Source organism: Aspergillus sydowii, assembly GCF_001890705.1.
Source record: "Aspergillus sydowii CBS 593.65 unplaced genomic scaffold ASPSYscaffold_1, whole genome shotgun sequence".
In the NCBI taxonomy this organism is placed as follows: Eukaryota; Fungi; Ascomycota; class Eurotiomycetes; order Eurotiales; family Aspergillaceae; genus Aspergillus; species Aspergillus sydowii.
Genome location: NW_024467859.1, coordinates 3589328 through 3608369, shown reverse-complemented (window position 1 = coordinate 3608369; position 19042 = coordinate 3589328). Strand labels below are relative to the sequence as shown.

At 49.4% G+C, this 19042-nt stretch overlaps 9 protein-coding genes across 9 annotated transcripts; 3 read left to right on the top strand and 6 right to left on the bottom strand.

The window, feature by feature from the left end:
* Positions 1-323: 323 nt before the first annotated feature.
* On the bottom strand, positions 324-1188 carry ASPSYDRAFT_39359 (CFEM domain-containing protein). The gene is made up of 2 exons (XM_040845880.1): positions 1026-1188; positions 324-944 (listed from the first exon to the last, which is right to left on the bottom strand). The coding sequence occupies exons 1-2, from the start codon at positions 1141-1143 to the stop codon at positions 589-591; spliced, it is 474 nt and encodes a 157-aa protein (XP_040708438.1). The 5' UTR covers positions 1144-1188; the 3' UTR covers positions 324-588.
* Positions 1189-2290: 1102 nt separating this feature from the next.
* Positions 2291-2995, bottom strand: ASPSYDRAFT_54099 (putative DNA polymerase delta subunit 4; the record flags this gene model as incomplete). The annotated part of the gene is made up of 3 exons (XM_040848792.1): positions 2291-2434; positions 2511-2578; positions 2632-2995. The coding sequence occupies 3 exons, from the start codon at positions 2993-2995 to the stop codon at positions 2291-2293; spliced, it is 576 nt and encodes a 191-aa protein (XP_040708437.1).
* Positions 2996-4306: 1311 nt separating this feature from the next.
* Positions 4307-5646, top strand: ASPSYDRAFT_193195 (arrestin C-terminal domain-containing protein; the record flags this gene model as incomplete). The annotated part of the gene is made up of 3 exons (XM_040843670.1): positions 4307-4390; positions 4451-5335; positions 5404-5646. 3 exons carry the CDS (start codon positions 4307-4309, stop codon positions 5644-5646), a joined length of 1212 nt encoding a protein of 403 aa, XP_040708436.1.
* Positions 5647-6119: 473 nt separating this feature from the next.
* Positions 6120-7219, bottom strand: ASPSYDRAFT_335803 (uncharacterized protein). The gene is made up of 2 exons (XM_040845116.1): positions 6461-7219; positions 6120-6396 (listed from the first exon to the last, which is right to left on the bottom strand). Exons 1-2 carry the CDS (start codon positions 7042-7044, stop codon positions 6225-6227), a joined length of 756 nt encoding a protein of 251 aa, XP_040708435.1. The 5' UTR covers positions 7045-7219; the 3' UTR covers positions 6120-6224.
* Positions 7220-7452: 233 nt separating this feature from the next.
* On the bottom strand, positions 7453-7756 carry ASPSYDRAFT_84629 (uncharacterized protein; the record flags this gene model as incomplete). Its single annotated transcript, XM_040851380.1, has 2 exons — positions 7453-7635; positions 7700-7756. The coding sequence occupies 2 exons, from the start codon at positions 7754-7756 to the stop codon at positions 7453-7455; spliced, it is 240 nt and encodes a 79-aa protein (XP_040708434.1).
* Positions 7757-8009: 253 nt separating this feature from the next.
* Positions 8010-11913, top strand: ASPSYDRAFT_141064 (uncharacterized protein; the record flags this gene model as incomplete). The annotated part of the gene is made up of 7 exons (XM_040841104.1): positions 8010-8122; positions 8176-8957; positions 9064-9314; positions 10073-10173; positions 10859-11255; positions 11305-11695; positions 11756-11913. The coding sequence occupies 7 exons, from the start codon at positions 8010-8012 to the stop codon at positions 11911-11913; spliced, it is 2193 nt and encodes a 730-aa protein (XP_040708433.1).
* A 59-nt stretch (positions 11914-11972) lies between these two features.
* Positions 11973-15042, bottom strand: ASPSYDRAFT_39352 (E1 ubiquitin-activating protein ubaB). The gene is made up of 9 exons (XM_040845879.1): positions 14609-15042; positions 14332-14502; positions 13972-14208; positions 13799-13923; positions 13677-13741; positions 13342-13621; positions 13107-13282; positions 12937-13049; positions 11973-12869 (listed from the first exon to the last, which is right to left on the bottom strand). Exons 1-9 carry the CDS (start codon positions 14666-14668, stop codon positions 12252-12254), a joined length of 1845 nt encoding a protein of 614 aa, XP_040708432.1. The 5' UTR covers positions 14669-15042; the 3' UTR covers positions 11973-12251.
* Positions 15043-15952: 910 nt separating this feature from the next.
* ASPSYDRAFT_141246 (queuosine 5'-phosphate N-glycosylase/hydrolase) lies at positions 15953-17363 on the top strand (the record flags this gene model as incomplete). The annotated part of the gene is made up of 4 exons (XM_040841126.1): positions 15953-16525; positions 16582-16813; positions 16867-17140; positions 17213-17363. The coding sequence occupies 4 exons, from the start codon at positions 15953-15955 to the stop codon at positions 17361-17363; spliced, it is 1230 nt and encodes a 409-aa protein (XP_040708431.1).
* A 253-nt stretch (positions 17364-17616) lies between these two features.
* On the bottom strand, positions 17617-19015 carry ASPSYDRAFT_193180 (uncharacterized protein; the record flags this gene model as incomplete). Its single annotated transcript, XM_040843669.1, has 2 exons — positions 17617-18763; positions 18831-19015. 2 exons carry the CDS (start codon positions 19013-19015, stop codon positions 17617-17619), a joined length of 1332 nt encoding a protein of 443 aa, XP_040708430.1.
* Positions 19016-19042: the final 27 nt, after the last annotated feature.

Below are 19042 nucleotides of genomic sequence, written 5' to 3'. Positions count from 1 at the left end.
GCAACGCTGAGACTGTTGGTAGCAAAGAGACATGGTGTGAATATGAATGTGGAAGGAGCGATGAAGAGGGGGTGAACAGAGAAATAGAGGCATGATACAACTGATGAAGTGTTCCTCTTGTCTCGGCGACAACACAAGTGCATTAATGACTTTATACAATAGATAACCTATCAAATGATGTATCTGGGTTGTGACAATGACCCAGAGCATGGACAAAGAACAAATTGAGGTTGTTATAATACTCTAGCCCTAAGGTGAATGAATGTCTGCATGCACAGGGTGAATACTGTATCTGTAGTGGCACTTAAAGAGAATTCCACTCTCTAATATATCCACCTAATAATTTTTGCTAAGAGAGTTTCTCTATTTATGGATGATTTGACATGGTTGGAACAATTCTCTGGTGATATCCAATAATATAGATAAGTCAACAACCTTAGCTACAGACACAATCAACAAGGAACCTAATCAAGAATATAATAGCCACCACCCATGAATTCCTTCTCCCTGTATGTATCCAGTCTCGGCGCTCGCAGCTTCTAATAGGCCTTCCTTGAATGTGAATAAAAGCCAATGTAAGCCGTGCCTTCAAGCCAAATAGCCGGCCACAATAGCGGCAGCTGCGCCAGCCAGTTTCCCCCCGGAACTTAGAGGCCTAGCGCCTCCAAGAAATGGAGGCAACGGCGAAGCCGGGTTTGACGGGTAAACAATGTTGGATGAAACAGGCACAGAAGATGAAGAACCCACAGGGGTTGAAGAGGGTATTATCGGTGTTGATGTGGGAAGAGTCACTATGGGGCCGGAGGGACTGACGGGCCCATTTGTTGGAGTGGCATTTTCACCTGTCGTTGGGATGCTCGTGCTAGTTGAGCCACCACCAACTGAAGGGATGGAGATCGGAACGCCAACGCTGGAGCATTCGGTCACCACAACGTTGGAGACGGCTGTTGGGTTCGTTAGTATGGATGACAACGTGGTCAAGATATATGCAGAGTTCGGCTGCATGATGGAGGCTTGTGACTAACACGTCTGGTCTTGCTCATTACAAGCTCGTTGGACACAGGGAGTCACCTCAGTTACAAGGGCGGGTTTTCGGCAGTGACAAGCAAAGTCAGTCAGATTTGAGCATTCGTCATGAGTCATGGCGTCAACAAAACATTGAATCTGGCGACATGGTCAGGAAAAGAGGGCGAAAGGTTTAATCGGCTCCAGAAGCTCACAGAACAGTTGGGCAATCCTAGAATTTGGGCTAATGTGAGGCCCGTGCTAAAAAGCACCGCAGAGACCATGTAAAACTTCATTTTGATGGAAACCTTGGAAAAAGCCCCTGGGACCTAGTAACCGAAGACGATGGGGATGAAAGACTGCAATATAGAGAAGGTGTATGTAAGTTAATCCTTGGGCCATTAGGCTGTTTTATACGCTTGGAGAGGACCAGACCAGCCCCCAGCGACTTGTATCACATGCCATAGGGGCTTGGGATGCCCACTTCTGTATACTATTTCGGCTTGGGGAAATTTTAGCATACAGCTGCTATTCTTGATATTGACGGACTAAGGAGTCAGCGTAACACAGACTTGCAACCGCGAAAGATTGATGTGACATGGACAATGGGAGGACGCAACAGTATCGGCATCCGCGTCACCAGGGTAAGACTGAGTAATGAGCAATGCGTACTTGGTCGCATATTGAAAAGAAGGCCACTTAGGTGACATGACATGAGATTTCCGTTGCGTGCCGAAGGAGCGCTGGCGGAAGAACGTTACGAGCCAAAAAAAAATGGTGCTAACCAGTAGAACCTTCGCTACAAGACCACCGTCCGATAGGCTTCATCTGACCGTCTTTGAAAGACACCATTGAAGACGAGCGAGGATGGCATAGAGGAGACTGGGTGAGTCTTGAAGTGGCCGGAAGCATGGAACATTTAGAAGACAATTATGTTTTGGAAGGATGAGAGGTAGAAAGGGGGAACGGTGCCTGGGAGACATCGGGTCTTTTTGCAGGGACAATCACAGTGACAGAGGGGGACATTTGCCAGACCATTGTACAAGGCACCTCAACGGGTATTCTCTGTCCGACTCACCTTCTAACGGTACCTCAATACCCTTCGGGCCAGTGAGCCGAACTCGTAAGACCATATCTCATGAAAACGGAAATCGTATTCTTCAAAGGGTATGTACAGTGTACTCCAAACGCCCAGCTTGGTCTTGATCTCGAACGCCAACTTATATATCAAGACCCGTTTTGAATCCAAGGCAAAATGTTACATCCGTCGTCGTTCGAACGGTACTCATGACATTAGCTCGTCGATATACGCTCGCTGCCCTATGGCGCCTTCTTTCTTGAGTAAGACTGAGAGGACCTCAAGGGGGGGATTCAGGCTGAGAGACTCTGCTCGCCTCCAGCGTTTTAAACGTGCGATTCCGATGCATGGCTGGATGGTGTTAGCGAAGGGTCTCCTTGGAATCCGCCGAGTATAAACACATAGCCAGTGTTAAGACAGAACATACCCCATATTGACTAGAAAGATCAAAATGCCGCAATATTTTCTCGTCTAGGCCAAGATCCTGATGATGAACTATGTACGGTCAGAACGTCATTCAACGTAACAAAGATAGGTGAGCAACCCACCCCTAGGTCCCCGGCTCTTCGCTTCCTCTTTGTTCCAGTACTCCTGTAGCTGTTTCTGCGTGATCTTGGTGGCTTTCTTGTCCACCTCCAACAACGGTTGCTGGGTTTCGGCCTTCGCTTGTGACCTCACAGCAAGCTCCGCTACATGAGGTTGGGAGGGCTGGACGTCCTTTGACTGCGGGACATCCTTCAACGTATCTGCCTCGGGGACGTTTGCAACAAGAGGCTCAAGATCCTTGGCTTTCTCCGAAGGTGATGGGGCGGCGGACGGCTTTGTGACTCTTGACTTGGCGCCGAAGGATAGCACAGGCTGGTTTGATCGGGATGAGGCAGTGTTGCCTCCTCGACGACGGGAGGGCGGCATTTTCTTTGAATTCTGACTTCACGATTGGGATTGTAAATGTGGCTCAAGGCCAAGTTCGTCAAGACGATGGACAAGTGCTTGCGAGTGTGCGGAGGCTGAAGAAGTCTGGCCCAGGATTGCTGTGTGGGGGAACGAGAGACATCGATGTCATACTTGTTGCGCCGGGCAACCAGTCAACCAACTTTGTGGCTTTTGGTCAGCGCTGCTCTTTTGTTTTGAACCATGTCAATGTGAGATATTATTTTATTGAATGTAATTTTATTAGTGTCTATATACCCTTTACTAGCCAACGTTGAAGGTCAAGCATGCAGCATGGTGGACCTGGCGGGGTCGATTATGCTCTTCTTGTTGAAGGCTGCAAGTGTACACATACTAAACCGTGGAGACCCTCACCAGGAGACCCCAGATTGTCTCACAACTAGCACAGCGACGGTGTTGGCAGATACTGAGCCGCTCCAATGGAAATCAGCATATAGTAATGTACAGATATACAGACCATGATGAAATACGACTACGAGCCCAGATCGTTTTGGTCCAGGCTTTCTAAAAGTCATCGTCATATGTAATAACTAATCGAGGAGCCGCTGATCTTATCAAGTCGCCTGGGCCACAGGGGCGCTCGTAGGTAATCTCGACTGTTCGTCGGAACAAATATGACGTTGAAGAAGCGGGCGAAAACAACGACAATCAACATCGGAGGGAAAGGCGGTCATTCGTGGCCCATGAAGACGGGGGGGGTCCGGATTGCGAGAGAAAGTGGAGGAGCGCGAATGAGGACAAGAGGAAAACGAGGTCAGCCTCAGGCCCGCGGGCGCGAACTCGAGGTGCAGATCAGCTCAAAGCGAGCGAAGCGAAGTCGGCAGGAGTTGGCTGTTCTCTGTTCTCTCATCCGGAGTCAGTTCAGCTTCCCCACCAACTCGGCAGCACCAACAATCAACTTGCTCTCTCAGCCGCCTTCAACGCACGCCCCTCTGCGGCTCCCTGAGTCCCAGACTCCATCCTGTGGATTTCCTGTCTTCAGACCTCGACTTTTCCTGCTCACCACTCAGTCTACGCTATTCCTGTTTCTTCTCGACGAGCTGCTGTGCGGGCCGTGTCTGGACCTCAATAGCCGCTTACCACCTCACCACCCCTACACCGTCGCACGATCAGCGTCGCCGGACCAAACATCAACAACCCTCGATCCGAGCCCTCTATGAACCTGTCAAGGTCATCCACACTGTCGAGTTTACATAGTCCGCAAACAACTCTCGAGGCGCATCCCTCTCACCTACCACCTACCGATGGTGGTGTGGGAGTTGCGCTCTCACAATGGCCGCCTTCGTGCGAGTGTCGGGGCCTGCAAATGGCAACTTTCTGATCGGATACCCTGGGATATCTGCGACTATGGTAAGTGTCATGCGACTACTACCCGCCAAATAAGCTCCACCAGGCCAGCGCGCTTACCATCTGCAGCCCCGTATAGAAGGTAAAGTCGAGATCAGACCCAGCGTCGGCATCACGGCCGCCGTCAACGTATCCCTCGTCACTGTATCTCTCGTTCGTCGCGAAACAATCCACCCATCAGCGGACCTAGTAGTAGGAAGACGTCTAGCGCCCCCGAGGAAAGACATTACCGATATTGTTGGAAAAGAAATGCTCCTGTTCCGTTGCCCGGCTGGTCGAGAATACGAAGAGGTCCTGTCAATGGATTTGCCGTTCGTTTTATTCATTCCTTTTGGGCGAGGCGGACCAGATGCGTCTAGACGCGTCCCTCCCGCTAGCTTGCAGCTCCCCAGTCGTATTGCCGAGACATTCTATGAGATTGTGGTGATGGTGCAGCAAGGCCATTCCGACCAGAGAAAGTACTCGTTCCCGGTTCCTATTTCACGGTACGACACGCTGTCGACATTTGGGATGTACAATCGCCCGGAGTCTGCCGAAAATGTATCAGATCATTTGGTGACATTGGGTATCTCTTTGCCGCGATGGTCATACGGCCCTCTCGACCCCGTGAGCGTCTACGTTAAATTATCTCCGAATCCCGACTGGATCAGCAAAGCCAGGAAAGTTACAATAAACAAGATTACCATCGGGATCGACGAAGAAATCATCTACAACCATGAGGGTGACGAGCCCCAACGGAAGGTCAAAACCTTAACAAAACGGACAGAACCGATTGGCGTAAAGTTGCCCCCGACGGGCTTCCTAACTAATATGGGTTTGGTGTTCCCAGCGAAGGATATGCGCGATGGAGAGGGCGTTCTTCCTCGAGGTAAACCGGGATTTCCCACATATGCCGTTAGCGGGTTCACCACCACAGCAAGCCTCTATAAAATCGAATACTATTTAACAGTAAAGGTAGGTCTCACACACGAAGTCAACCCAATCAGCACATTGTTCTTGGCCATCGGCTGACATTTCCCTAGGCTCACCTAGCATCAGCGCGAGACATTGTGATACGACAACCAATTGTTGTTTGTCCACTTGACCACGCTGGCTGCAAGGAAGAGATGGAAGCTATAGAACAGGCAGCTCGAGAGGCCGCCCACATCAACCCCGATAACCCATTATTACCGCTTCCTTCGATAGTTCGACCGTCAGATCCCAACGGTCTTCGCCATCTCGGGGTAGCCGTCGTCGGCAACCAAAAGAAGCCTTTAATAGACTAAGCTGACGAGAAGCGCTGCAACCTACCTCTTCGAAACCTAGAAGGAACCACGTCGCTAGGCGTCAGCCGAAGATCCTTCACCCCACTTATACCATACCGACTTCTGCGATAGAGAAAGCGACTACTAGTGGCTGCCAGGTTAAACTCAGCCTACACCAACTATACAGACATACATGTCGCCGTACAATCCTGCAGCCTGGAGGACCAGGCCGGTTACGTCTCACGAATGCATGGTTTACGGAGTTTACATTTCTTGCATGTTGTTCTCTTTTTTGCCTCGTTAGCCTTTGTATTTAGTGTGCTTGTTTCTGGTTGGGGCCTGGGAACAGGGGCGGGGTGTCTGGTTTCTGTTTTCATGGATTTCTTCATATTATAGCCAGGAGCTCGAAGGAGTCATTGTCATTGCTCCATATCTCCATGCTGACTATCTAGCCGTGCTTGGTCAATATAACGTGTATTATTTAATTTCTTAGAAACCGTTTCAGTTTGAATACCCGTGTTAATAGAGTCCAATGATTACACATCCATGTCATATCTCATCAAGGAACACGCAGCGAAGACCTCGTAGATCCATACACCTTACACTACAGCGCCTCGAGAAGAATCGCCCCCATCATCCTGCCTCAAAAACTTGATACTAAATTCGATCTTAAACTCACCACCTGGAATTCTCCAGTTCTGGGGAGTCTGCCATGACTGGCTGGCAAAGGACGCGTAGCAGCGCACGGGGAAAAGAACCAAATGTGCCAAACTATAATAAGCACCCCATTAGTTAGCGTTCATAGCTGATTGAATAAGAGGGCGGGGAAACAAACCCAGCAGCAAGCCCGGCAACCAGTCCAATGCCCAAAAGCACAATAACAGCCTGGGCAGTCTGCGCAGCCCTGGAGTCAGGAAGCCACGAGTCGGGCGTTTGGTCGAAGTTCAGAACCAGAGCATCTGGCGCTGTGCAGACGGTGTAGACCCCAATCACGGCGTCGATAATCAGGTTTAGCCAGAGCCAGAGAGGTTGGCGGGTGTGCCTGAGGCGGGATAGGTTGAGAAATGCGGTTACGGCAGTTACGATGCTCTGGGGCGCTTGGTAAGTATGGAATGTTTGACCGTTTGTGGGAGGGTTACGTACGAGGGCAAATAGTATCTGGAGTCGTTCTCGGAGGCTCCAGAACAAATAGAAACCGCCCGGGCTGGCAAAATCGATGCATATAACCGTTAGGTCGAAAATAAAGGCGACTATAGAGAGGGCCGCTGCTAGGTGAGTGAGCAATATTGTCTTTCGGTAGTCTGTTGGTTTCCGTTGGACAGGGTTGGTGAGAGTTCCATCTTGAGGGAGTTGGTACTCGCCGGCCTCGAGAGGCTCCGAATCGGCGAGCAGAGGAGTTGTATCGGACGTGGTTGCCATTGGGGGAGACTTGTAGTTGCGCGAGTTGTATCGGTGGTAGCGAGCAGATACGATGCAGTCGTGCTGTGGATAGATGGTAACTTGGAGAGGGACGACAGTTGTTATTTGAGCGAGCGGACCAAAGCTCGATAAATTCCCTACTCGCGGCGTTTTGATTTACGTGGCCATGAGGCTGTTGACTTTTTAGTGCCTCTTCGGGGCCAAATTGTTCGATCGTCGAGCAGGCAGCGAGTGATGTTGAAGGTTGAATGTTGGGGGATTCGGACCCCTCGTGCACAGCCCTGCCTAGCCTGGCGTTGCACTAGACTGCCACAGGCAGCGATATTAACCAACTACCCTGATTGTCGCACAGTCAGATGTTTCACTCAAGCTAATACCCCAATAATCAGACTGACGTGATGACTAAATTCACTTTCCGATCTCCAAGAAACCCATCGCGACGCTGAGAGTATCGGGATCCAACTTCTGAGCCACCTGGTTCCGCGTCCTCTCAATTTGTCGCAAATGGTCTTTGAGAATTTCCAGGACCGTTTGATATTGCGGAGAGGATGACCCGTAGGTGTTCAAGGCGTTGGTGAGATTCGTGGAGATCTGCGATGGCTGTCAGGGCGGGGCGCTTGGACGAGAAGTCGGGTACGACAAGAGACTCCCATACCTGGACGAGAGCATCGTTGTAGTCGATTTCCGGTACGCTTGCAACTTCGGCTTCCATAACGTTTTCCAAGTAGATGATATAGAAAGTAAAGTACAGCAAGGGAGAACTAGTGGGGAAGAATGAAAGAAAGTCTGGATCTGAGTCAAAATGCGGAACTCAAAACTGAACTGATAACTTTATATCCACCATGACTGATAACAGCCCGAGCTTTTTTTTTATCGCGCGACTTCGCTCTCAACCTCTCTCCTCATTGCAGCTCCCTATAACGCGCCACATATTGACAAATTAGGGCTGCATTTTCTACTTCGTCATGGCAGACCTAGATGAAGCTGCAATCAACAATCCCTCCACTGGAGGAGGTCATGCCGATATTGATCTATCGGATGAAACTCAGGACTTCCGCATGCTTAACAACCTCTCCTTGTCAGTTGCTGTAGCTCTGTAGTCACTCGTATCCCGCATATTAACTTTCACAGCCTGACAGACGCCGCAGATGCCTCCATTCCAAAGCGAGGGGAGAAGGACTTCGAGCCAAACCCGACCCTTTTCCAGGCCGACATCCTCTCCGCTTCCCGACAGGCGATGCACAACGCTCTTGCATACCCACGATTACACAACCCGAAGAACGAAGTTATTGGAATCTACTCTCCAAATGGACCTGTATCGCCTGAATCGTCCAAAGCCTTAAACCCGATCACCGAAGACCCTGTGGTTGAGACGCGAGCTGCCGTGTCAGTTGGCGCGAACGTACACCCGGACTCATGCGTCTATGTTGCGATCCCGAAAGGACAATACTTCAAAACACTTGGACAAGCAGATCGTTGGGGCCGGATATGGCTACTCCCAGAAGAGGCGCTGTATCTGCTTGAAAGAGGCACCCTGGATATAAGATGGCCCCGCTGTGCTGTCGGAGACGGCGACCAAGATGATATTGAGGATTCCGGGATACCGATGAGCTTACAGGCAGCGTACGCATGTCTAGCCGGGCGTGGTGGGCTAACAATGGAGAGGTTCTCTGTTTTTACGGGCCTTCGACGCTTGGGCTATTCCGTGTTTCGAGCACCCGCATGGTCCGAAGATGATGATGACAAAATATCAAGCGATATTACAGGGCCAACAAAACCACAAGGACCAGGTCTAGTCGGGATTTTCACACGATTTCTGAACTGGCTTCGTGATGCTGCCCCGACAACGGCAGCAGGCCCTGTCGCTGGCCTCGGTTTCCATCGCAGCTACGGTACGAACATCTTGAACAACCGTCTTTGAATATTGCTAACTTCTTCTACTAGACGATATCTATCGAAGAATCTCAATCATACCTTATTACGATCCTGTCATCCCTTCCTCCCCCTCTCCACGCCCAGAGTTGCCGTACGCCGTCGTGTGGCATGTTTACAAACCATCGCCTAGTTTCCGCAAGTCTGCTCGACCCGATCCCGATTTCAAGATCGCGGTCGTCAATGCTCGAACGCACACCACCGTCCCTACTCTTTCTCAAATAGGCAGCCTGCTAGAGAGCACACCTCTAGACCCTCCCCGGTCAGATAGGCAACTTTATGTGAGAATACGCAATGGGTATCGAAACGTCATCCTAGCTGTGGTCGACCAGGGCATCGTGAGTTATCTCCGGATCGCTGATGCAGCATTCGGCAAGGAGAAGATATACAACGCGCGACATTCCAGTGGTAACAAGCTGCGTGGCCCGCCCCGACACAAAATTAAGAAGCGATGATTATTTGCAACGCGCATGAACCTACTGAATTTTATAAAGTCTACGTATCTCTGCCAGGATGCGAATTACAAGGCGTAGTTTGTCTCCCCTTGAATGAGGCCCTGATATCCGTTGGGAAGAGGATAAAAGCCGAAAGAGGGGGATTACCTCTTTATCTGCCATCATCATTAAAGCCTCCAGCCATGGGATAGGCTGGACGCAGATGCTAGATGGCTAAGCTCAGGTCTGGGATTCCCGCAGCTTCGGAAAGCTTGATATGCAACCATAGAGGAGGATACCAGCAAACATCAACATTACGACGGGTGAAACTGAGAAGACGTGTCGAGTTAATAACGAAGATGTGTATATACCCATATTCCTGAACGCCGATCATATAACACGGTTCGCTTCGTAAATCAAGCCTATTAAACTCCTAAACCGATTCTGTCGGTCATTTCTAAATCATTTAGCCATCAATCGTATCAAGCGTATCAGCTAAACCCGCGTCAGCCTCTGAGAGATCTAGTCAATAATAACTGAGCAACGCCTACCAGGAAGGTTATGTGTCGAGGTAATCCGCAGCCATCAATAACTCTAAGCACAGCTCTGGTGGGATATCCATATCTGGCACATTCGTTTGGTTCTTGTTCTTCTCGTTATAGCACAGATACTCGCAAACCTTCTCCAAAATGATCCCGCTAAGGTTTTCTAAGACACAGCGGCCGCTTAACGCTTCAGAAAATTTGCCTAAATTTCGAAAAAAGTCCTTAGCAAGAATTCCTTTTTCAGTTGCAGACGCGAGGGGAATTCTGACTTGAAGGATCGAGCATGCGGCGTATTGTGCCTGAAACACAGGCTGTGCTTCTTGGGATAATGAACTCGAATCCATCGCCGGATACGAGAGTGACAAATTCATGTTGTGCCTGTTCTGAAGACATTCCCTTGGCGAATGTCGAGAATGATGCACGGATGATGGCGAAGCGGGAGGGGAGAAAAACGCGGAAGGAAAAAAAGAGGTCGCGATGTGGTCCGTGCAGAAGCTCCGCAACCGCGCCGATATAAGGAACTTAAGTCTCGACCTTGCCCACTCTCGGCCTCCGTCCGATCTGCATGTTCTGGTATAATGCAAGTAGCTCTAGATTTTACCTGTTAGGTATGTCTCCCTATTCGTATGCCCTGAGAAATATTAATACTTGTCGTAGTGAACCTCTTGCGTCTAAGTACTTAAAGGTGGGCGGAGCTGCGGAGACGAGACCGCTTCCTTATACTTCCACCCTCTTGACCATCATTCTATCCGCAAGGCCCAGATCGTCAATGCATCGCATCTACCTCATCCCCTCACGGGGACTTTCTAATTTCCTCAAACCCCGCTCCTATCTCTACGCAAAGCCCGTTCATGGAATACGCGTTTCACGATATCCATACACGCGCCAATTCACTTCATACAGTCCAAACACCAATAGCACTTCATTCCACCCCTCCAATCGACTCTTCGGGCGAACATGCATGATCACAGGCGGCAGCTCCGGAATTGGCTTCGCCATCGCAGAGCGATTCCTGCAAGAGGGCGTGGGCCGCGTTATTCTTGTCGGGCGATCTCACGAGCGTCTCGTTCGTGCAGCAACACAATTGGCGCGACCTAATTTAGAAGACTCAGCTACAACTCAATCTAACAACACGGACAATGATAAAATTGTCGCCACTAGAACACCCGAAGAAGACCAGGCGCTGGATCAGAGCAACATCGCACCAGGCACACTTATCCCCTCGTCCAACCAGATCGACCTCCTTGTAGGCGATGTATCTGAGGTGTCAACGTGGACCAGAGAGTTAGAAAATGCGATGGTATGTGTTATGTTCTTATTTGTTCCAACTAGCCATCTAACGAGCCCAGCAACCGGTCGACATCCTCATCAATGCAGCTGGTATCTCAACATCCAACGTCCTCCCCAGAACAGATCCAAAAGACATCTCACACGTCCTCCGCACAAATCTTGAAGGCTCCCTACTTACCTCTCGCGCACTCGTGCGCGCATCAATCCGCAATCGCATGAAAGACCGCGCCGCTGACAGTACCACTTTCATTCCCTCCAAATGCATCATCAACATCTCCTCCCTCCTCGCCTTAAAAGGCGGCACAGGCGTCGTCCCCTACGCCGCATCAAAAGCCGGTGTACTTGGACTTACAAGGTCATTAACGGTCGAGGCGTCTAAAACCCTTCGGAATCAGATTATTCGGTCCAATGCAATCATCCCGGGATATATCGAGACGCCTATGATTGCTGGTATGTCTTCGCGCCTGCAAAGCCTAGGGTTAGTACTAACTAATAAATTTACAATCACAGGTTTCAGCCAGACCGAAAACGACAAACTGAAAGAAGATATCCCACTCCGGCGATTTGGACAGCCGCATGAAGTTGCGGATGCAGCTGTATTCTTAGCCCAAAACGAGTACGCGAATAATTGCGTGATTAACCTGGATGGGGGCCTTAGTGCTCTTTGACGTGGGTAAACTTTAATGATGAGATACGTACAGTGTATTATATAGTGTGAAGTCTGGATTGTATGAGGAACTAATCTTACGTTCTCGTGGTGCACTTGTAGCACAAGGCTTACTGTTCATAAAACATATATTATGGAAATGTCAATTTCATGAATCTGGCCGTATAATCTATTTTCAGCGAAATTGCTCGTAGTCGTAAAAGTTGAATAATGTATGTTACATGATGGGAATGCGACAAAATAGCCAAGATAGCCTGATTCTAATGTGCCGCCTTAGGGCCGAAACGATCTCACATACCAATCAACCGTAGATTATCGCATTGTAAGCGGTCGTTGAGGTCAGTCATCGATGAGGATAGCGCCCCCTTCATCCTCCATTAAGTCGATAGGGTGCGTTTTATCAGCCCCATCCGAGATGGTTACATTTGCCACGCGCTTGGTAGGAGGGTCTCCGTTATCCAACCCAGCTTCTTCAGCGTCGCGCTTTCGCTTGCCCAGGTTTGCGGTGCCATTGACATGGTCACTTTCTGGAGTAGGAGTGGGTGCCTTTGGTTTGCGCGGGATTTCAGGTACTTTGTCGAGTATAATTGGCTGCTCCTGCGATGTTGATTCTGCAGGTGCAACTACGACCAACTGGAGGTTGACCCGCGGTTGTTCATCTTCTTCATCGACAACTGTAATGAAACTTGATTCCGAGATACCTAGCTCTGACAACTTTTTTGGCAAGTTATCGTCCAGGTCTGGGTCGTAAATAGTTCCCTGGTCAGTGCTGACTGAGAATTCTTCCCTGTACCCAAGCTGTTGGCGAAGTACATTTTCTACCAACTCATTGAGGGTGGCGCGTTTTAGATCTATTTTGACTTTGGCATTGGTAACGGAGCAGACAGGGCAATTTGGATTCGGAGGGTTCGGTTTCTCGGAGTTTATTGCGCGTGCTCCTGAACGCTCAAGGAAAACCTGTCTCGAGGAACGAAAGACTGGTTAATGCAAATGATCTAAGCAGAAAGAAAATAAATTATCTCACCATCTTTGCATTTTCGTAGTCATCTTTCAGAACCTTCAGCGACATTAGGACACAGAGGCCGGCCGTCATTGCGTTTGTGGTCGCGATCGCAGGGATGATATTACCCGCCATCTCTAGAAAGGAATTGAGGTTAATAGATCATCTTGGAAATTCAGAGTAATTGGACGCACGTTTTGTGTCAAACTTCGACTTCATCTCAATTTCAAAGATTTTTGCACGCAAATTCGCACCTGCAGTCACGAAGTCCAAGGTATCAACGTCGTCCTTGTCGAAAGTCAAAATTGCTTGAGAACTGTCTGCGGCCGATTCTTGCAGCTTCTTCAGCCGTATGCTTAATCGGTCCAAACTACGCAGCAGGTCAGCATAATTATTGGTAACAACACATGTTACAATGGAATCTCTAACCTGTCTTTGAAAACGATCATGTTTTCAGACAATGTCCAGACCCTTTGGTCAATGGAAGATATTCCAGGTTCAGCGGTAGACAGTGCCTCGTTCAACTGAGCGAAGTCCAGCGGCTCAGGAGCCTTTCGTGTCTTCCACATATCTTCCATTCCCCGTAAACGGTCAATATCTTCCTTGAAAACCTTCTCGAAAACTTTTTCTGTAAATTCAGGGGTTCCCATTGATTGGCGAATTTCCTTGAGAGCCCTGGCCTCCTTCTGCAGGTTTTCGATCTCTTCAGCTGTCGGTAAAGTTAGATTGTCGTTTGATAGGAAGAGCAATAGGATCTAACGAACCATTATCCGCATCGGCTGAATAGTCAAACTCCTCTGCATCGGCTTCGCTTGTCCCGAAAAGTTCGCTTTGAAAAATATTAGCTGCATGCAAAATGCCTAAAGGCTGATGTAGCAAAACATACGGTAAGAGATAGCTTTTTGCCCAGACGATGCAATGTATGGGTTGGCTCGGTGTGCTTCGAATGGTACACACAGGAAAAGACTTGGGAACTTCTTTGGAGTTGCAGTCGTAACACTCCGTTTTACCCTGCTGGGGTCAGCGGCGTTGTTCGGATAGGAGGATTATAATGCCAACCTTCTTGATCACCTGCACCTGGCCATTGAAACCAGTAGTTCCACTTTCAACCAGAGGTACATCGGCAGCTAAACACATTTTGTTAACATGACGACGAGCGTCAAGATTGTCAAGGGCGTTGAAAACAACATCGAAGGTCGCAAACCAATCGACATTGAATTGGCTGTCCTTGATATTCGCATGGTGTGCGACAATATTTGCGCTGGGCTGGAAAGTCTGTGCAACTTCTCTAGCGACCTAATACGTAGCCCAACTCTGTCAGAATTACTTCGGGGAGATAAAGCGACGGGAATACGGGAATGCGCGACGGTTCGGCAGAGGGACGGATGACGACACACAAGCTCGGGCACAGCAACGTACTAATGCTTTTGATCTCTTGATGTGTTCATGTCGGAAGAGAAACTGGCGATTTAGGTTGCTCAGGTCTATTGTGTCGAGGTCGATGAGATGGACTTCGCCGAACCCGGTGAGGAGGAGGTTCTTGAGGAGCTCGCAGCCAATTCCACCAGCTCCCACGAGGAGGACTCGTGACTAGATAATGAGAAAGACCCAAGACGTTAGCGACACAATCGCAGATCAATATAAACCAGGGAAACCAAATCCAAGCCCATGAATCGAGTGTGGAGAGCATGCGTACCTCTTTGATGCGGTTGGCTTGGGTGCCCAGAGAGCGCTTAAGGTAAGTATCGCGGGTCATCGTGGCGCGATAATTAGTGTGCGGAGAAATGACAGCAGGTTTGGAGATACGACATCTCAAGGTGGACAACTTGAGGCTTAAAGAATGAATTGACAATAATGAAACGAAGGAGATAAGGACAGGGTGCGGCTGAGGACAAGGGAGTGGGAAGAGTGAGAGAGAAGAAAGGCTGCCGCTGGGGCTCCGGAAGTAGATGAAAGATGACGAACCGACAGCTTCAAACGACCCCTCGGTTATCTTTCTGACCGTGACCAAGAGGGTCAGGACCTCGTTCTCAGCGTCAAACCCACTGCTTCAATGCGCAACGCGCTTGGACGAAATTAAATGCTAGATCAAGTCTGCGATGCAATATCCATGATGCGATCGATCGCTGCTCTCGATATAGACTGCGAACCCGGTCGAATTGTTCCGTCCCGCACCGTCATCGAAGTACAGAACGCTGAACACATCCATTTGCTTGGGCACATGCGTTTACTTGCAAACACTACCCACTACGAGGTTACACATTTAATTGTATCCAGCGGGTGAGAAGGTCTCGATAGGAATGCCTTTTAATACACCAGGGAAATGCAATTGGCCAGAACTAAGAGCCCTCCAATCGCAGTGTTTCTATCTGTTGAAACACAAGGTGAAGGCGGAAACCAGATCGACAACTTTAAGACATCTCACTGAGACGCTCTGACCATCTTTTCAATATTTAAATCATAATTGCTGCTCGTTCACACTAATCGCAATGTCTTTGCTGACAACTGGTGCCTAATGTTGCCTGAGGCTCTTATAGCGCCGGTTCCTAATCTGGGCAAGTATGGGAACCTTACATTGATTATGTAAACTGTGCATAACTAGTGTGGAATTTACTATCAAGCTGTTACACAGAATTAAAAAAAAAAGAAAAAAGGAAGAGCGTACGAAAAAGCATAGCTAGATTTTGAGCAAAAACAGCAGTTCCCCAGCTTCGAAGTATATGGACGTGTCCTCAATCGAGTATTTATTGGTCTTTACCAGGTGTGGCAGCTGTCAGAAAGCTCTTGGGCTGCACACCAGCGGAGCCCCTCTGAAATCTGAATGATCACCCCGGTCCATCTTTGGCTCATTCATTGATAGACAAAAGATTGTTCTCAGACAACGTGGACATTACTTAATCTCTCACCTTCAACTGATTTCGGTAGCTCCCCTTTTTTTAAATCCCACAACAACTTTTTAATCCTTTTTCACATTCTCACATTCTCTGCGTACTCCGTCTAATTCGCAAAGGGTAGAGACGCCGCAATATCATTAACGACCATGTCAGACGACGAGGTGGACCAGGAGTTGATCGCACTTCTTCGCAAGTCGCTCGGCCTAGGAGGAGGCGCCGCGAACCCCGGAGCCGCAGAAACGAAGGTGCTTGAGAATTCGCAATATGTTTTCGATAACGCTATCGACGTCGCCCTAGATCCTAGCAAAACTAAGGAGGCCGCGGACACTATATGGCGCCAGATGCAGAAGAAGGAATATTCCACTAGCAGCTGGTCGGAGCACGAACTGCACCCCAAGTCGAAAGATGAGAATACCGTGGATTTTATCTTCACCATGGACTTGCTGAATTTCAGCTTCTGGTCAGCCGAAACGGCTGAGAATCGATTTGCGATTGAATACCGGGGAAAGAAGTGGACCGGATACTGGAGCTTGGTTGCTGCGCTGCAGAGGGCTCTGGATGAAGACATTGAAATTACAAACCCGGAGTTTTGGGCGAATGAGGAGGAGTGCACGGAAGAATTGCTCCGTCATGTTTTCCGCTCCGCAACAGATGAAGAGATGCCTCTCCTTCAGGAACGCTTCGAGTGCTTGCGGGAAGCTGGCCGGGTACTATGCAATGTATGTGAACACGCGCGCGCTTGACATGACTTGTACTAACGGATTATCGTATACAGGATTTCGACGGCAGTTTCACCAATTGCATATACAGTGCCAATCATTCGGCAGCTGCTCTAGTAAATCTCCTCGCAGAGAGTTTCTCGTGCTTCCGGGACGAGGCCATTTTCCAAGGACGCAGAGTGCGACTCTATAAACGTGCTCAAATACTGGTTGCGGATCTATGGGCGTGCTTCGACGGACAAAGTTACGGGGAGTTTCACGACATTGACAAGATCACGATGTTCGCTGGTAAGCTCCTGTGAAGTTGTTTACGCATTTTTCAACGGCTCATAAACTTCTAGACTATCGCATTCCTCAAATGCTCCACTACCTCGGCTGCCTCAAGTACTCTCCACCATTAGAAACCCGTATTCGCAAACACGAGGAAATTCCCAGCGGATCAAACTTCGAAATCGAACTCCGCGCCACCAGTATTTGGTGCGTTGAACTCATCAAGCGCGAAATCGAGCTGAAACACCCTGAAGTCAAGACGGCGAAAACGAACGGCCAGCCGCCGGCAAACGGTCACTCAGATTCCAACGGAATTTCGAAGTCCAACGGACATTCTAGGGAACCGTCCCAAATCGATGATGGCCACACCATAGATTCCCAGGGTCAGCCAAGCGGCCAGTTTCGTCGACATTCGAGGCACAGCAGTGCGAGCATGGCCCGTCCAGGTACTGGCGTCGGTATAAACGCCATTCTCATAGATTTCTTCCTTTACGACACAATAAAAGAACTAGAAAAAGACGGACAGGAAACGATTCCCCACCACCGCACACGGAGTATCTGGTATTAAGCTGTGGTTGCTGTTATGCTTTTGTTTTTTACTCATTATACCCCTTTTGATGCTGATGTCCAGGGCTTTCGGACCCTATAGACCTCATGCTTTGACTCGGCGCTGGAAGCAGAGATTGTATTCTTTAAGTTTTAATTATACTGAGATAGATATGACAATACAATAGACAAACGAGGGGCCACAAGGCTGGGGTATCATATTATTCTATTTCTTGCTCTAAGCTCACGTTCCGCTGTGAGGAAAACCCAATTTCTTAAGCAGTCGCTTCTGCATGCTCGACACGAGCCATAAAATCCGCCCTCCACTCAGCGTAGTCTTCACAGCGTTCTGGACTTAGCCAGTCCACGCGGTCCTGCATCATCGTCCCCAAGCCCGGAAGGAGTCCGCCTCTCGAGCCTGCTGACGAGAACAAGCCACGGTCACCAGGAATAGTCTTCAGCTGCTTAGTGCTCCGGTTTCCGCTACCCTCCTCGCCGTAGTGCCTGCCATCATCAGAGAGAAATTCGTCGTCGCCGTCTAACTCCCCGGCTTGCGGGATGTTCTCAAACCACTCCTTCCCATGAGCCCAGTTTTGTTCCATGACCAGTGCAATCCATTGGTCGACATCTTCGCGATGTCGGCGTTCTGTAGAGGGAAAGCCGAGGCTTACAAGAGCGGCCTGGCGCATCTCGGAGAAGGTCTTCTTGTCCATTTTTCTAGATTCACCTTGTGAGTCGTCTGCGGAGGATTCGCCTGGCTGGCGTCGCCGTGCAAGAACGAGGAAGTAAACAGATACGACAAGAGCGTTTATAAGCTCTTTGAAATCCTCGTCTTTTTCTCTATTTTTGGCCGATACAACAGGTTCCAAGAACTCGGTTGCTTCCTCGTCGAGCTCATCTTCGGAGTCAATCAAGTGTAGGATTGAGGATACACCTGCAAAAATATGAGGTGGAAGCGTTCTTGAAATAGGTGGCCTAGACCATGTGCTCATCCGTGGTGCTGGGGTTGATAGTGTCTTACACACCATTCGAATAGACGACATGACCCAAGCTGGTGCATCGGGGATTTTCGTAGAGGTCAAGTGGTTATTGCCGTGGGTCTTATTCGTCCGCTGTGGTGTGCGTGATTCATCGTTATTTGTGTACGTTCTTTTCAGAGGTGTAGGCTTGCTCGGAGTATTCTCTAAACCTCGCGGTGTCGCCGAAACCTTCGAAGGAGTCCGCACAACCCTTGATTGTTTCGTCGGTGTCGATGGTGCGGATCCTGGGCGTGACGGCGTACCGGGTGCCGACATACTCTCCGTGCGTTTTGGGCTCGATATGCTCAATGTCCGTTCAAGGAAGGAGTAGAGCTTTTTATAAACCCGTGGAGGGCAAGGCGGTTGGCCGAGTAATGGGGGAAGTTTGAGCGTGCGTGTGAGCCTAAATGGCGCGCAGACTTGTTAACTACGTGTCTCAAATCAATGTAATACGAAGAGCTAGTACGGACCTTTTGCAAGCTAATTCGGCGCACGCAAATGGACGCGCGATCTCCTCGTCGGGCTTGAGACTTGAAGAGGAACTCCGAGACTGCGCAACAAAAGACAAGGCGAGGCTTCGCAGTTCTTGCGGCATATCTTGTGCATGAGTTGGCAGCAGGGTAGCCAATGCCTGTTCAACAGGTCTATTGTTCATCTTGTTCAACTTTGGGGATATTGTTCG

What these genes read in the sequence shown, in the direction of transcription:
- ASPSYDRAFT_335803 (XM_040845116.1), bottom strand. Translation starts at nt 7,044, where the DNA reads ATGGCAACCACGTCCGATACAACTCCTCTGCTCGCCGATTCGGAGCCT. An exon ending in GTTGCCGGGCTTGCTGCTGG is followed by an intron (nt 6,397 to 6,460) that starts GTTTGTTTCCCC and finishes TGCTTATTATAG; the next exon opens with TTTGGCACATTTGGTTCTTT.
- ASPSYDRAFT_39359 (XM_040845880.1), bottom strand. Translation starts at nt 1,143, where the DNA reads ATGACTCATGACGAATGCTCAAATCTGACTGACTTTGCTTGTCACTGC. An exon ending in TAATGAGCAAGACCAGACGT is followed by an intron (nt 945 to 1,025) that starts GTTAGTCACAAG and finishes CGAACCCAACAG; the next exon opens with CCGTCTCCAACGTTGTGGTG.
- ASPSYDRAFT_39352 (XM_040845879.1), bottom strand. Translation starts at nt 14,668, where the DNA reads ATGACCCGCGATACTTACCTTAAGCGCTCTCTGGGCACCCAAGCCAAC. An exon ending in GCAAAAAGCTATCTCTTACC is followed by an intron (nt 13,742 to 13,798) that starts GTATGTTTTGCT and finishes TATTTTTCAAAG; the next exon opens with CGAACTTTTCGGGACAAGCG. An exon ending in GTCGAAGTTTGACACAAAAC is followed by an intron (nt 13,050 to 13,106) that starts GTGCGTCCAATT and finishes ATTCCTTTCTAG; the next exon opens with AGATGGCGGGTAATATCATC.